The sequence below is a fragment of the Fusarium pseudograminearum genome, chromosome 2 (genome assembly GCF_000303195.2).
Source record: "Fusarium pseudograminearum CS3096 chromosome 2, whole genome shotgun sequence".
Lineage (NCBI taxonomy): Eukaryota > Fungi > Ascomycota > Sordariomycetes > Hypocreales > Nectriaceae > Fusarium > Fusarium pseudograminearum.
The window spans coordinates 516,606-531,690 of record NC_031952.1 but is presented as its reverse complement, the minus strand read 5'-3'; the positions used below and the strand labels follow the sequence as shown (position 1 = coordinate 531,690).

General features: G+C 43.5%; 5 protein-coding genes across 5 annotated transcripts, besides 4 other annotated features; 3 read left to right on the top strand and 2 right to left on the bottom strand.

Annotated features, from left to right (window-relative positions):
* Window positions 1-525: part of a mobile genetic element that runs on past the window's edge.
* A 50-nt stretch (window positions 526-575) lies between these two features.
* Window positions 576-636: a repeat region.
* An 83-nt stretch (window positions 637-719) lies between these two features.
* Window positions 720-882: a repeat region.
* A 94-nt stretch (window positions 883-976) lies between these two features.
* Window positions 977-1,158: a mobile genetic element.
* Window positions 1,159-1,253: 95 nt separating this feature from the next.
* FPSE_05469 (uncharacterized protein) lies at window positions 1,254-1,949 on the bottom strand (the record flags this gene model as incomplete). Its single annotated transcript, XM_009258587.1, has 1 exon — window positions 1,254-1,949. The coding sequence occupies one exon, from the start codon at window positions 1,947-1,949 to the stop codon at window positions 1,254-1,256; it is 696 nt and encodes a 231-aa protein (XP_009256862.1).
* A 457-nt stretch (window positions 1,950-2,406) lies between these two features.
* Window positions 2,407-4,140, top strand: FPSE_05468 (uncharacterized protein; the record flags this gene model as incomplete). The annotated part of the gene is made up of 3 exons (XM_009258586.1): window positions 2,407-2,805; window positions 2,861-3,111; window positions 3,399-4,140. 3 exons carry the CDS (start codon window positions 2,407-2,409, stop codon window positions 4,138-4,140), a joined length of 1,392 nt encoding a protein of 463 aa, XP_009256861.1.
* A 2,051-nt stretch (window positions 4,141-6,191) lies between these two features.
* Window positions 6,192-7,055, bottom strand: HETS (the record flags this gene model as incomplete). The annotated part of the gene is made up of 1 exon (XM_009258585.1): window positions 6,192-7,055. The coding sequence occupies one exon, from the start codon at window positions 7,053-7,055 to the stop codon at window positions 6,192-6,194; it is 864 nt and encodes a 287-aa protein (XP_009256860.1).
* A 463-nt stretch (window positions 7,056-7,518) lies between these two features.
* Window positions 7,519-12,107, top strand: FPSE_05466 (uncharacterized protein; the record flags this gene model as incomplete). The annotated part of the gene is made up of 7 exons (XM_009258584.1): window positions 7,519-9,126; window positions 9,181-9,743; window positions 9,954-10,647; window positions 10,888-11,383; window positions 11,563-11,638; window positions 11,965-11,978; window positions 12,022-12,107. The coding sequence occupies 7 exons, from the start codon at window positions 7,519-7,521 to the stop codon at window positions 12,105-12,107; spliced, it is 3,537 nt and encodes a 1,178-aa protein (XP_009256859.1).
* A 1,643-nt stretch (window positions 12,108-13,750) lies between these two features.
* On the top strand, window positions 13,751-14,742 carry FPSE_05465 (uncharacterized protein; the record flags this gene model as incomplete). Its single annotated transcript, XM_009258583.1, has 2 exons — window positions 13,751-13,835; window positions 13,886-14,742. 2 exons carry the CDS (start codon window positions 13,751-13,753, stop codon window positions 14,740-14,742), a joined length of 942 nt encoding a protein of 313 aa, XP_009256858.1.
* Between the last annotated feature and the right edge of the window lie 343 nt (window positions 14,743-15,085).

Genomic DNA, 15,085 nt, shown 5'->3' with positions numbered 1-15,085 from the left:
ATTAAAATACCTAATTAGTACTTAGTGACTCCTAAAGAACTTCTATTAGTAACGCTAGAAAAAGGATCAGTAAATAAAATATTAGAAAAAATAAAACCCTAATTAATTATATTAAAGGCGCTATAAGATTAAGCCTTATTTATAATATTTAATTTAGCCTAATTAATAATAGGAACCTCTTACTCCTCTAAAGACTATATCCTATAAATAAATAAAGTATTACCTTATTCCTTTAAATAATGTTTTATTTTTCGCATATAAGTAAGATAAGCTATAGCCTCCTTAAGGGCCTCTTTAGCAGTATGCTTATCTTCCTTAACCTTCTTTTACTCTTTTATATTTTTAGAAATTAGAAAATTAGCAGAAAAACACTAAATATAAGCATATAAGAAACTTATAAAATATAGTAACCCTAGAACTATTATAGACTACCTTAGCTTTAATATAATTCCTATAATAACTGGATTTTTTATCCTTCGCCTTATAAATCAAATTGCAATAGAAATAACATAAATAAGGCATAATATAATCCTTAAAATCTTATATATATAATATAAGAGCATTAGACTTAGAAGTTTTTAAATATTTAGATTTAAAAATATAATTAAATATATTATTAGTATAAGATTATTTATAGAAGGAAGTTAAGAACTATTAGACTAGAAATAATAATAGGCAGATTAATAGGCCTTAAGGATAAGACCTTAAAGAGGGGAAAGATTATATTATAACTTAAGTAATAAAGTTATATATACTTTACTTATATACTTTTATAAACCTACTTTTTTAGTTATTTTATATTAATTATTACTAAATTAAATTATTAACTTTTAATCCTTATAAAGACTTATTTTAATATTTATATAGAACTAATTAATATAAGACTAAAGGACTTATACTATAGTCTAAGACTAATATATTTAATTTTTAGTCTATAATAGATATAAGATAATACCTATTGCCTTATACTATAGATTAATATATATAGAACCTCTTTAGCTTTAGGTAGAATTTAGCTTATTAACTATTAATAAGACTTTTTTACCTAAATATACCTAACCTACTCTATTTACTATTAAGAGATATAATACTTTATAACTGCTTAGTAATAATGCCTTATATATCTGCTAATATAAACCTAATATAGACTAGTTTATCTCTTAGAAACTATACCTATCATACCCAGATGCTAGTTCTTCTTCCTTCAAGTTCGATAAGCATCGCATGTAACTGTCTAGCTTTACAGAGCAATCTTATCGATAAAGAAGTCGCTTTCTCCTTTCTATAACGGTCTTTATCAAGCGATCTCTGAGAAAGGGTTGCAGTGTAGGAAAGTCGCTGTCCAACGAGTATGATATATATAACTCGAGCCCCTCCAGCTGGTGTTCTAGCTTCTGGCCTTCTCCCAAAACCCATTGGTTTATCCTTTGGTCTTCGGCATCGACATGTTGCTCTTTGACGATAGAGGTAAATCTGTATAAATGAGAAATTATTTCTCCAATGCATTGGGTATGTTTGTTCGTAGCGAAATGGCTCTCTGTCGCTAGCTCCAGTTCGCCTTCCATGTCGTCATCTTCATGTATCCCTAGAGATGAATCTGAAGAATATTCATCCTCATCATTCGTTTCTTCAGGCTTTTCTGGAATTTGCGAGTCGTGATTATGAGACAAAATAGCTTCCAAGTTGGTTTTCAATTGTTGCAAAAGTTTACCTATCACGTTCTTTGCATCTGGAGCGTGATGAGGGTGATCCTCGGGTGACGCGTTGCTTTCAGGTGATACACTTAGGTCTTCGGCCCATATATTGAAGCGTGCATGATGTTCTTTGAGCATGGCAAGATCCGGCACCTTTTGGCCAGATACAGCGCGCAAGAGAACATCTGAAAACGCATTGGCACACAGCAGTATTGCGCCACTGATGGTTGAGGTGACGACTATTTGGTGAGACATTTTTGCGACCAAAAAGCCAAGATAGTTGACGCCCGTAGCGATAGAAGACACAACAGCAATGGTCGGAGGCAAGAGAAGCAATACGTTGTAAATCTTGGGGAGTGATAGATATTGTAAGGAAGGCGGGGTTGATAGCTCAAACTTGCATCTTTTCTCTCATATCTCAGCCACATACGTAAGACTCCAACCAGATCTTCACTGAAAAGAAGCCATTCCAATGCCAATTGGCTCGGTACAGGACCAATATTCGACCGGAAGTCTCGAACAGACTTTTTCCATTACCCCTCTTATTCTGAAGGTCGAGGAGATGCTGTGGTAAGACTGATTTTATGTCCTTACTCTGTCACTCATCCACCTTTGGGTGATTTTTCAGGTCACTATTTATCTGAATCAAGACATTGAATGCTTAAAAGCGGCTGTTCTATGTCGTTTGGACAGCTTCTTCCAACAAGTGGCAATGATTACCGGCATCGAATGTGCCGGCCTTGCCTTGGCTATTCTTCCCCTGTTTATCGAGGTTGCCAAAGCCTATTCGGACGGTGTTGAAACCATTTTCAACATAGTTATCAAGAGTAGGTGGGAAGAACGCCTGGAGAGCTTCTACCTGGACTTTTATATACAGTTGTTTTATGTCGAAGAAGTTATGCAGAGGGTTCGAGATGTCATTTCTGCCAGTACCAACACCATCCAGTTGATCTCAGTCTGGTACAACGACCCAAAGTTCGAAGTTGCACTAAAGGGGTACTTCCGTTCGGATGAGAGGTTTCGCATATTCACTGTAATATGCAAGAAGGTCCTGTTTTTATTGGGTCAACTGGTCAAGGATGAAACCAATCGGATATACCAGAAAGATCAGGTCAGTTCTCTCCTCATATATGCGGGTATTGCTTCTCACCTAGTCGTAATGACAGAAATCACAAGTCATGTTTGAGAAACTAAAAACTTTCGCAAACGCAAGAGACTCACGGATAACTAAGAGCTCTTTCGCCAGCAGATTCTCATTCTTCAAACATGAGAAGAAACGCACAGAATGCCTTACGAGACTCAAAGAGTATGTTGAGCATTTGAGAGACGTCACTGGTCAAGATCATGAATCTAGCAGAAACAACAACGCTGGCCAATACGTTCAACAAAAGGAAAATCAAGATTACAACACGCCTTCGTCAGTTGATCTGCAATGTCTCATTGCTAGCCTGTACCCTGTCTTCCAGAACCATTGTTCGCGCTGTCCTTGTCAAGAGAATCACGATGTTAAGCTCTGTCTGAGAGAAAGATATGAAAGCATTGATTTATGTCCAACATTGGATGTTGACTTTTTATTTTCCAAGGACTTTTCCAGCTGTCCATCTACAGAGGCTAAATGGCAAGAAGGAAATGTGGTGATAACATCCCAAAGGAAAGTCTGATCAATTCCTCGCTACTGGGTCTCATTCTAACACATCTCTCCAGTATAAGTAGTCAAAATAATCTGAAGACCTTGGATACACTTTGCGACGCTTTCTCTCCGGACCTTGATGGTTTCAGCATTGCGTTCATACTGGAGGCTTCACAGGGCCATGATCTCATGAGACGCCTTCAATGCAAGCCCCGGCGATTGCGCTTCTTTGAACTGTCCCCACCTATCTCTTTGGGGGAGCTACTCGAAGGACCGACGAAGCTCGACCCCATAGAGAAACGAAGACTTGCCCTCATCTTTGCAGAGTCTCTCCTTCTATACCATGGTAGCGACTGGCTGCAACCTGGATGGGTGAAAGACGATATCTACTTCTTTTTCAAGACCGAAGATGAACCAGATCTCAAGACACCATTCCTCTCCGCCCGTCTCAACGTCCCAGGGTCAGGTCAATTCCTTGCAGGGAGTATGGCTTACCACGCCAACCCGAGCATCCTAGCTCTGGGAGTTTTACTAATAGAGATATTTAATGAGAGAGCAATTGAGAAATGGAAGACGGCCAAGGAACGATCCAATTCGAACACGGCAACTTTACAGATAGTTGCTGATAGGATTGTCAATAAGATGGATAGTTCTGGTTCGACGAAAGCTATCCAGGCATGCTTGTCTTTGGACTGGATCCCAGCTGGTAGATCAGCAGGACTTGACGGTGCAGACACAAGGACAGGGTTTCTGAAGAATGTGATATGGCCAATTAAGCAGGAACTTCAGTGCTTGAGTGCAAACAAAATCTTTTAGTTAATAATAAAGATTACTGTTAGTCTTTTTATTTTACTTTATACCTTAGGAACTGACTAGAAACCCAGAGGAGGCTAGAAATCAGAACAAGGTATGGACACAGCTGTGGATATTGCATGAGAGTTTGCTTATTCCCGGGATAATAAGAAATTTGTCTGCTCCCTATCGGATAAGATAAGAGATAGATGAGACAGGCATCGTGGCTGTAATTATGCACCTTGTGCAAGTTCTGTGTAATTTGTGTAAACTTCTAAATATAGAGCACACAAAGTATTGTAGGCGAGTCTTCGAGGATTTAGATCCTTCTCATGTATTGAATACTATGTTTGTCGTTTCAATGAGAAAGTTGCCTTATATATTTGATGATCATACCTACCACTAAGACTCACTCGTCACTAAGACTTGTCGGTTTCATTCAACAAGGTGACGTGAATCACTGGAAATGAATTGGAAAGACAAATAGAAAGTGTTCAATTGTGAAATACATCTGATACAAGACCTATGATATTTTACTTTAGTCCCTTTCATTGTATTTATGGCCTCCATCCATCAATCTACTTGCCCCTGAAGAACGTGATTGTCCACACGTCGTGTATTGTCAAAACAACTTACATCTAGGGTAAGAGTTCCGGGAATAAGTCACCGGACTTAGTCAAGACACGACCATCCTTGTCCTTGTCAAATTGCTAGGTGGGTTTTGTCGACGGGTCCGTGTCCATGGTCTTGTTCAACTCTGGCAACTGAGAGTCGGTTATGGGGAAGACTTAGGTTAGTATCCTAGTTGTAAAGAACATACGTTCTAACTTTCTAGAGACCGTGATCTAGAAGCTTGATTTATTCGCTACTTGTGAATGTCCAAGCCAAGCATGGTAACTGGTAGAGGCACAGGGTCCTACGGTATTGTCAGCAAGAGATCGGGGGCTAGCGGGTAGCAGAAAGGTTAGCCATACCAGCCTGCCAATTGTTGGACGTGAGGGGTATCACGAGACATATCACGTGCGCATATCATTATGCATGTCCCCCCAGTCTGCATTGCTTCCTTCAACTTAAAGCTTCAATTAATTCGCCTCCATATCAACTTCAATTGATAGTGCTCAATCCTAATGCTACTGTCGCGTGACAAGCGAGGGCTATGACTGAACAAGAAAAGAGCAGTGAAATCGGGACAAAACTTCCAATACCTCCTCTTGGTAAATGGTCACCTCAGAGTGTCAACAAAATTGATCGTTACAAGTAAAAGAGACAAGATCAGTAGGTTACCTTATGCTACTTAGACTACCCTTAGACTACTTGTTTCCACAACCTTAGACTAAGAAGGCCAACCTTTCTGCTACCAGCTACGCACATCAGAAAGCCTGTCTGACTGGACAGACTCCAAGCTTATGCTAGAACGACCATGACCAATAGATCGAAGGAAATTGACAATAACAGTGTTCCCAGCAAATGCGAAATTAGCGGTGTTGTTCATAGCAATTGAGGGGTAGGTATTTGTGCATAAGCTCAGTTGATGGTGGGAGGAAAGCAGATCTCACTGTGTTGTGCTATATGCATGAATCCAAGAAGTTATCTCGTATCTCGCTATGAACTCCCGCTACTCGACCACCCACCTTCTGACACAGGGCAATCAAGTATCGGCATGTCAGACGAGGCGTATCAATAATGTTAGCTCGGCTACTGGGCTTGTGACAACCCCTGTCACGCCTTGTAATTGTCAATTGTAAAATGACAAGACGCCAAGGCTCAGAAGCGGGGAGCTGAAAAACGTGCAACATCGTTTCAACCCACCTCGGTGTAGATCCTTTCAGCCGATGAAGTCCTTGTTCAAGGGAGGTCTCGAATTCTGCGACGACCCAGACCCAGCCACAAAGGAAGGATAATCTGATGTCAGAAAACATGTCGTAGTTCATTAGACAAGACAGCTCGAACAGCGGAACCAACAAACAACGATTCTTGCACTTCGAAATCAAGGCTGTACAGAAAGAGGGAAAGCGCCGAAATGCCATAGACAATCGTAACTGTCACAGCCTTGTCTGTCTTGAGTGCATGTTCTATCAGTCCCAGAAGCCCTTGCCACCATACGTATTCCCAATGTTTACTCGTGCAGTCTCATCCAAATTGATCTCATCGACGTGGTTGAATGTGTTGTCGCAAAACCCCTTCGATTGTACAAATGAATCGTTTACAAATGTATGGCCAATATTAGTCCTTCCCTTCCCACTGATGTACCCAGCAGTGTTCTGGCCAGTGATTTCTTGAAGTTTGCTTTCAGTCGTATCTGCCAAGATAGGATCCAAGTCTTTAGCCGCACCTTGGATCATCTTCAATCCCTGTTGGTCATTGACTTCCTCAATATCCATCTCGACCAATCGACTGGTAGCCTGAGGGGTAGCAGGGAAAACTTTCTCCAAGTCATTAATGAAGTCGAAGATGTCGTCAATCAATCTTCCCATCTTATTCTTGTCGTAGATTGCCCAGTATGCTTTCTTGGTCAGCCCAACGCGATTCTGTCGCTGCATGGTGAGTGTCCGGAAGTGAGTGTGCAGGCGCTGGGGGACTGCGCCGAGATCTGCTTCAGAACAAATTTCCAATTCTGGGTCTCGAGATACCGTCTTATATAACAGTGAAGACTTTTGTGCTGATTCGAACCTTGCCACTATCTCTCCCAGCAGAGTCTCGGCCAACGTCGTTGTTTGATCCTTTGAAGCATTATTACAGAATCGTGGGTCGTCGTTGACATTGACGGCTGCACCCCATCTCGACAGCCGACACTTCGCGACATCGAGTCTAAGCTGGTACTTGGAGAAATCGTCGCCGAAATGTCGGGCAATCTGGATGTAGTCGAAACAGTCAATGCAATTGTTGAAAAGGGCAGCGATGCTAATAGCACCGGCAACCGCACCAAAGACCTCGGCCATAGTTATTAAAATGGTTCAAGTTGACGTGCAGTGTTTGACAAATAGTTGAGGGACTTGGAAGGCATTGACATGCAGGCATAACAGTTAATAGGGAATGGCTAAGCAGAATCTCTTGGAGCCCAACTCCTTGTTGGGCTGTGTGGCTTGGATTTGAGGCTAGCTACCAACCAACCTGTATATAGAGGGCTGTGATTAATGTTAGTCAGCATTAAGAGGGGACAAGAGGGAACAAAGACATGACCAATTATAGCAGGGACACCCAATTGGCTTGCAGCTGCCTTGCAGCAGGACGAATCACCCACAATACAATCACCGGTGCTAGCCAACCCTTGTCATCTCACAAGGGCACCCCTCAGCTGACCAAAGCCCAACTCTGAATTGAGTTGTGTACCTTTTCCCTGTCGTATTCTCTTTCTTCCATTTCAATAGATTGTAGTCGCCATCGAAGATCTATACGGCCACGATGGGGATTAATATTTCTAATATTGTGGAGTCTTTGGATGCAGACGGTAGCTCTAAGGTACAGGTCGGCAACAATACAACCTATATCTACAACAGCGAGCGCGACCAGGATGAGAAAAAGAAGCTTTTGCAAGCACTTCGTTCCACCGATCCACGCCATGATAAGACCAATATCGAACAAACAAACAATGACTTGCTGAAAGAAGCCTACATCTGGATTCTTGAGAACCCAGAGTTTCTCGCGTGGCGACAAGGAACTGGCGAATGTCGACTTCTTTGGATCAGAGGCGATCCTGGAAAAGGAAAGACGATGCTTCTCTGTGGCATTATAGACGAGCTTCGGCCCTCCACAAGGCTCGGGAACGAGGACAGCCCGATTTCACTGTCTTTCTTCTTCTGCCAAGCTACAAACTCCGAGCTCAACAGCTCAACTGCCGTGCTAAGGGGGCTAATCTACCTTCTTGTTGATCAACAACCCCATCTATTGTGTCATTTACAAGCCAATATACATTGGGACTCACGAGTCGCAATAGAAACCTTGTTTCGCACCATAGTAGCTGACACAGCTCTTGGTGAGACATACATGATCGTGGATGCACTGGATGAATGCCTTGAAGATCTTGAGTTTCTTCTTCGCATAATCTGTGATACAGTTTCACGCATCAAGTGGATTGTCAGTAGCCGTAACCGCCGCGAGGTAGCAGAGGGTCTGGCAAAGTCGTCATCAAAACTCGCGATTTCCTTAGAACTCAATCAAGCATCGGTGTCCCAAGCTGTTAGACACTTTATCAACCACCGCACCGACATTCTGACTAAGAAAAAGGAGCTCACCAAAAATGAGGAACAAGATATCAAGATGCATCTTACAGAGAATGCTCATGGCACATTCTTGTGGGTTGGATTGGTATGTCAACGTCTACAGAGATGCCCAGCTTGGGAGATCATCGACCAATTGTCGCAAATACCCCAGGATCTGAAAGAGCTTTACGCTAGAATGATGCACCAAATCCGCAACTCTGGTAGTTGCGAGATTTATATCAAACTTCTGGCTGTGATCTCAACTGTTTTCCGCCCACTCAACCTATCTGAACTGAAAGCCATGGCGCGGCTGAACTTGGATGACAAACGACTCCTTGACTTTATAGGGGAATGTGGTTCGTTTCTGACTACACGAGGTACGACGGTGGTGTTTGTCCATCAGTCGGCTAAGGACTTTTTGGAGAAAGAGTCAAGCCAATTGCTTTTCCAGTCCGGCCTTGCACAACAACATTATGCACTGTTTCAAAGATCTATTGATGTTCTTGCTGTTCTAAGAAAGGACATGTATGGCTTGGTATATCCTGGAGTCTCTCTGGATGAAGCTATCCACAACCGCCCTGAGCCTGATCCTATCGACGGCCTAGTGTATGCACTTGTATTCTGGGTTGATCATTTAGGACAGGCATATCAACTCTCTGACAAGGATGAGGCCGTATTACAAATGTCCTCTGCCGAGACCGTGTATAGATTCTTTTGCACTAAGTTTCTGTTCTGGCTAGAAGCACTTAGTCTATCCCGCAATGCACCTGTTGCAGGGAAAGCCTTGTTCTCTCTGAAAAGTTTACCAGCGGTATGTTTATCACCTAAAACAGTTGAAAGGTTCTTTCTAATCGTTCTTCGCCAGTATGTCCTATCCCAGCCAGGTCTTTCAGAGCTCATAGAGGATGAGCTTCGATTCTTCCTCCTTTTTGGGCCAGTGATTGAAACCCACCCACTGCAGATTTACACCTCCGGTTTGCTTTTTAGCCCACAGAAAAGCCTCATTCGCAATCTGTTCAAGCAATGCACACCAAACTTCGTCAAAAAATGTCCAAAAGCAGATGAAAATTGGAGCCCAGTCTTGGGTGTTTTTGAGACATCGCGGGAAAGCAAGATTCGCACTATGGTCTTCTCTGCCATGGGGGACATGTTGGTCATGACAACGTCTGACTCTCAGTTGTTGACGTGGAATGTCAACGATGGCTCCATGCATAAAGAGTTGAGGTACAATCATGCGAAGTTGTTGACGCCTTCGCCAGACCTTCAATTGTTAGCCTTCATTACCACGCAGAACGTACTCGAGGTTTGCGAGCTCAACTCAGGAAATACCCTTTGGACTGTCAAGTTCAATAACACAGAGGTTCAAGCCATGGAAATTGCGTCTAATAGCCTGTGGCTGGCGGTGTGTTATGAAGATAACTTGGACCTGTATGCTCGTGAAGGGGAATTGTGCCAATCATGGACTTTGGAACCAGAGTTTATAGGCCCATTATCCTGTTACTTGTCATATTCTTCCAATTGCGATTTATTATTATGCTTCAAACCTTATACACATGCCATGGCTGTTTTCGACCTACAAACAGGTGTGCAATATAAGTTCCTAGGCTTTTTTCCTGAGGGTTCTTCTTATGCTGATAGCTGCAATGAAAGCTATTATGGAGACGAGAAGGCAACTCGAGAGATATATCGGGCAAGCTTCGTCACAAACACCAACTTCGTCATGGTCTCACCTTGGAATAAGGGCGTATTCCTTTGGGACTTTCCCACTACAAAATGCAAAGAGTGGTTTCCTGTTGAGTACGATGTTGCTTGTCTTGGCTACTCTCATGGCGAAGTCTGGATGGTTATATCATCTTTCAACGAAATGTTCCTGGTGGATCGCGAGCAGGGAATTGTACTACATCGCTTTGACTTCGAAAATACCTCTGACAATATCGAGAGAATTCAAGTTTCTTATGGCAATGATAAAATCGCAGTTCATTCAGAGTGGAATGCATGGCTGTTTGACGTGCAAACCATTTTGGCTGATCGGCCGAAAAAGAGAGAGTCTTGCATCCTAGATGATGGGGTTACGATCGCTTCCCACAACGACACGACGATTCAAATTGAGAATCCAATTACAGAGGTCATTACCACGTTGGACATACGAAACACTGTTAATGGCGAGGTACGCTGTATGGCATTATCACCCGATGGTCAATTATTTGCCTACAGCGATTGGTCACCAGAAGAAGGCTTATCATCAATCAATATTTGGGATCTGAAAAGAGACTCATTACGATCCAGGATTCAAGTTCATGACTACATCCCTCATATCGTAATGTCCCATAATGTAAGTGATGGAGATCAATGGTTGGCTGTGGGCATAGAATCTAAGTTACTCCTGTGGAATGTCCACACCACACAGTTTCATCGCTGCATCGACTCTCCTTACGAGCTAGCAAGGCCTGCTCTTAGACCAGTCTTCACTGAAACTTGGATAGGGGTTCTATGGTGTTCTCATCACCCGATGGGGGTTAAAAAAGAAGCCACTCCCTTGTTTGTCCGCTATAACATCAAAACTGGCCAACAGCTCTCCCAGATGGATTTCCCGGACGATCACAATACTAGTAGACCTTTGACCCTGTCACCCAATGGCAAGTGGCTGGTGTCACATATCTATGGAAGTGGTACCTCTCGATATCATCAATTACGTCTTTCAGATGCGGAAGCAGGCGTCCATTATGCTGTGATTGATATCGATGCATCAAACTTCTCCTTCATTGACGGCTCGGCCTTATGGACAAACAAGGGAATTTTGTATTTCGACCGTATCTTGGACAAGCTAGCCAACAAATCAGAAACTGTCGAAAGTCAGATTCCGACGATAGATGGACAAGTCGCTCACGAGCTGCCTGTCATCATCCCAAGCGTTGAGAAGTACGGTTATACTACTGATTTCGACTGGATAACCTTTCATGAGAGGCCGCTGATATGGCTACCTCAACGGTTTCGTATTCAAGATTTTAATTTCCCACCGTACCCAGTGGCTATTGGGCACCACCACGTTATTTCAGAACACGCGGGAGGTATGTACTGTATAGTCTTCAAAGATGATGCCGTAGACATCTTGCGGCAAGCAATCAGTGCGTTATCTTTATAGGTCTGGAAATATTAAGAAGAAAAATGAAGAAAATGAAGTTGATTGTTATCAATATTGATCATTTCTGGACAAACTCTACTATGAACATGATAACTCATGAAATAGTAATCATTAGCAACGAAGACTTTCTTCTTAACCCATCAACTACGATGCCATGCTCGGCTCATTGGCTACTAGAAACGTACTATCAGAGCTTCTTGCGCAGCCTTTATTATAAAGATGTCTTGAAAAGCGAGACTTTCAAATAGCGTATAACTCATTTACCTATATGCATCTTTAATCGCACCCGGACAGTTATTCGACTGTTCATCGATACTCTTGTGATGTCTTAATGACAAGATGTAGCGGTGTACCCTATGGTATCCTTTGGGAATTAGAATATATAGCTGCCAGAAACGTAGGAGACGAAATTCTGTAGACCAGTTAATGCTACTCAGATCAGACGCCCTAGAACTTGGAGGCCAATGTTTTTGTTGCACGTCAGACTATTATTATTGATCTTATTAGCTATCATGTTTACTGTGAGTAGTGCGATGACTGCAACTATGTTGACATGCAAAGTAGGTAGCACCATCATGTTTGGCCAGACAGCTCGCGTACCAGAACTGAAGCGGAAGTCATCCTATTGGCAAGTGCCGGGGCTACACTAGATCGATCAGACTATCAGCCAGCCACCCGGGTAGATTTGTCGATCATTACCTGTAACCAACAAGTGGCGGCAAAGCCCGTCTAGCTTTCAGATCCCCATTGGACTGGCGTTGAAAGTCAATTCACAAGTGCTCAGTGACGATCCACCGCACGGACTCTCACCGATCTGGAAAAGAGCTGCATTCAAGGGTAGAATCTATCCCTCGTAGCTGAAAGAGGCGTCTCTAGCGTCCGCAAGTTAGACAAAAAGCTGGAAACAGAATGTGATCGTGTGCAACTGAGACATTGGCAGCGTACAGGGTATTACAAACCTTGACCGCTAGTGAGGGTCATAGCGAGGGAGATCAGAGGTTGGAATGATGTCACGTAGCTAGAAAATGCCGTGTTCCCTTGGATCTGCAATGCTGGACCGATTCAAGCTTTGTGGAGCTAGGTACGGAACGCATCTACATTCTCGGAGACTTTACCTGGGTAGTTTGCCGCATTACACACATTCAGATGCCCTTTAGTGACTTTGGACTCAGTGAGGCAAGGGTTGCAGGATACTTGGGTATAAGAAAGAAGCTAAGAACCCACAAGACGGTTGCGAGCGAAAGCGTATTCTTGGTGTTAAAATCTCTATTTATGCTTCGGAAGCACGTTCACTGTAGCACACTTCCTACTCTCAAAATTAGCGAGAAACCTCACAACCGTCAAAATGTTGAGCGTCAAGTCAGCTTTGGCCGTGGAGGCCCATATCCCGTCTATGAAATATTATCCCAGTTAGTCCCAACCCCATGTATTCCGCGACGAACCAACTGACAGAGGAAAAGTCGTCAAAGTCAAAGAAACATATGAATACGACTACATCATATTCTACCGATGGTTATCGCCAGACCTTTACGAACGAGGCAGAGTCATGGCACGTTTGGTGGCCGAAATGATTGAAAAGAGGAGCCGTCGAATATGGCTCGACCAGCATCAAATTACTCGAAGCACAAAACCGAAAGAAGTCACCAAAAGGATAGGCCAGACCTTTCTCACAGTATCCCAAATTATCATCCTTGCAGCACCTGGAGATTGGGACCGATTCTCAAATATGGACGATATCCACCGATGGGAATGGGAGATGAGTCTCAGAAGCGGTAAGTTTACGCGGCCCCTTGGTTACTCCCGCGGACTCGGTGCTAACTCCGCCAAACTCAGACAAGCAGGTCTGGCTTTTGCAATACGGAATGTCAGACAACGAACAACCACTGTCCAAGGAACAACTAGCTACAGGAATGGAGACACACTGTCCAACGCTAGCTAAGTTGTTTCTAAGCAAGGATGTGCACATACGATCCTTGTCCATGGACAGCATCGACACGGTAGTTAGTGAGATTTCGGAGGCGCGGTAGAGACGGGATGTGGTACCGCTACTATGGTAACGGCCGATCCCGGCTGCCAAGGTTCAGGTGTGGCGTAATTAGTGTTTCTGAGATCGTCACTGTGTGACGTTGATCTGATCGAAGGGATACGAATATTGAGACATGCAGCTAGACAAAACACGTATGTGAGGGAGAGAGGTTGGATATCTACATAAACAAGGTTCGATGGCCGGATGGTCTATCGATTCATTGCATCAACCATATTCTTCTCTTTGTCAATCTCAAAATTAATCATCATGTCCGTCTCAAACCTAATTTCCACTACCCCGAACCATCACGTTCGTCTGGACGAGCCGATCTCAAACAAGTCTGTGAAAGATGGTATGTAACCAATCTTGCTGATTAAATACCACGCTTACAATTCATCATAGCTGAGAATTTCGCTGAAATACAAAAGGCCTTCAGGGCTGGCAAAGAGCATGTAGTCGGGTGGTCGCCGCAAGAGGACACTCGCATCGAGCAAGCCATGCAGGACCTTGGGTCCTACTTAACCGATCTTGACCACTCCCTCTCGTATGAGGGAACAGATAAAAAGGTTGTATGGCGAAAGTCGTGCTGGTTTGCCAGTCATGGTATCGGCCATCCATTCCTGGACTCTGAGTCGGATATCGCCAAGTTCGATGGCGACCTGAAAGATGGTCTGACTGGTCTTCAAGCCTTACATGACCCAAGAATTGGCGACTCCATGCACTGTCTAAAATCGGTGTTGGACAGTGCTTTGGTTGAGACCAGTATGGCAGTCGGTATCGACCCAGAGCTTGTTCAGCGATGCACTGTTCGTTACAGGGCTATTAAGTATACGCCTCATGCTGGTGCTCCAGGTGGCATTGGGCTTCACCCAGACGGCAACCTACTTTCTGCCCTTATCACAAACGGTCCAGGGCTACGTGTCTATGACCTAGACGGTACAGTCCGCTTTCCCGGTCACAAGGGCACCATCATGATGGGTGGCTCAACGCTCTACCGTTGGGCCAACGAGTTTTTACCGACTTTCCACGACGTTGATATCAGTGGGGACACTGTCAAGGTTTCCATCGTGGCATTCTTTAACTTTCCTGATATGGAAACGATACCAAGGAACATGAGCACGCAGGACGATGGTTTCTTTCATGACATTCGACGCATCAAGGAGGATGACAAACTACCGCATGGAGAACTGTCGCCTTTGTGGGATATTATTATTAAGAACCATAATTTGTCACTGCCACCGGTTCGTGCTAGTGGGTGAGGCCAGTCTTCTTCCATGGTGGGAGGAGATACCCTACACCAAAGCAACGCCACGAAAAGCGAAGCAACGTTTCTAAAGTAATGAGGTGGAATGTGATAACCTTTATCATACTTAGACTTGAGGTTGTTTGTTTTAATGCAAATAATGTCTTCACACAACGCCTTCACATCGCGTGATAAGATTATGACTGAAACGCGTTGACATTGATTTACAAATATACCGAAAAAAATACTGCCTTGTGGGTGTTACGCATGTTAACCTCCTAAGCCTTGGTGTTCAAAAATAAATAGCCAAAGGGCCTGGTCTACCTAAACGGCATAAGATGTTCTACTTTTTTCGTCTC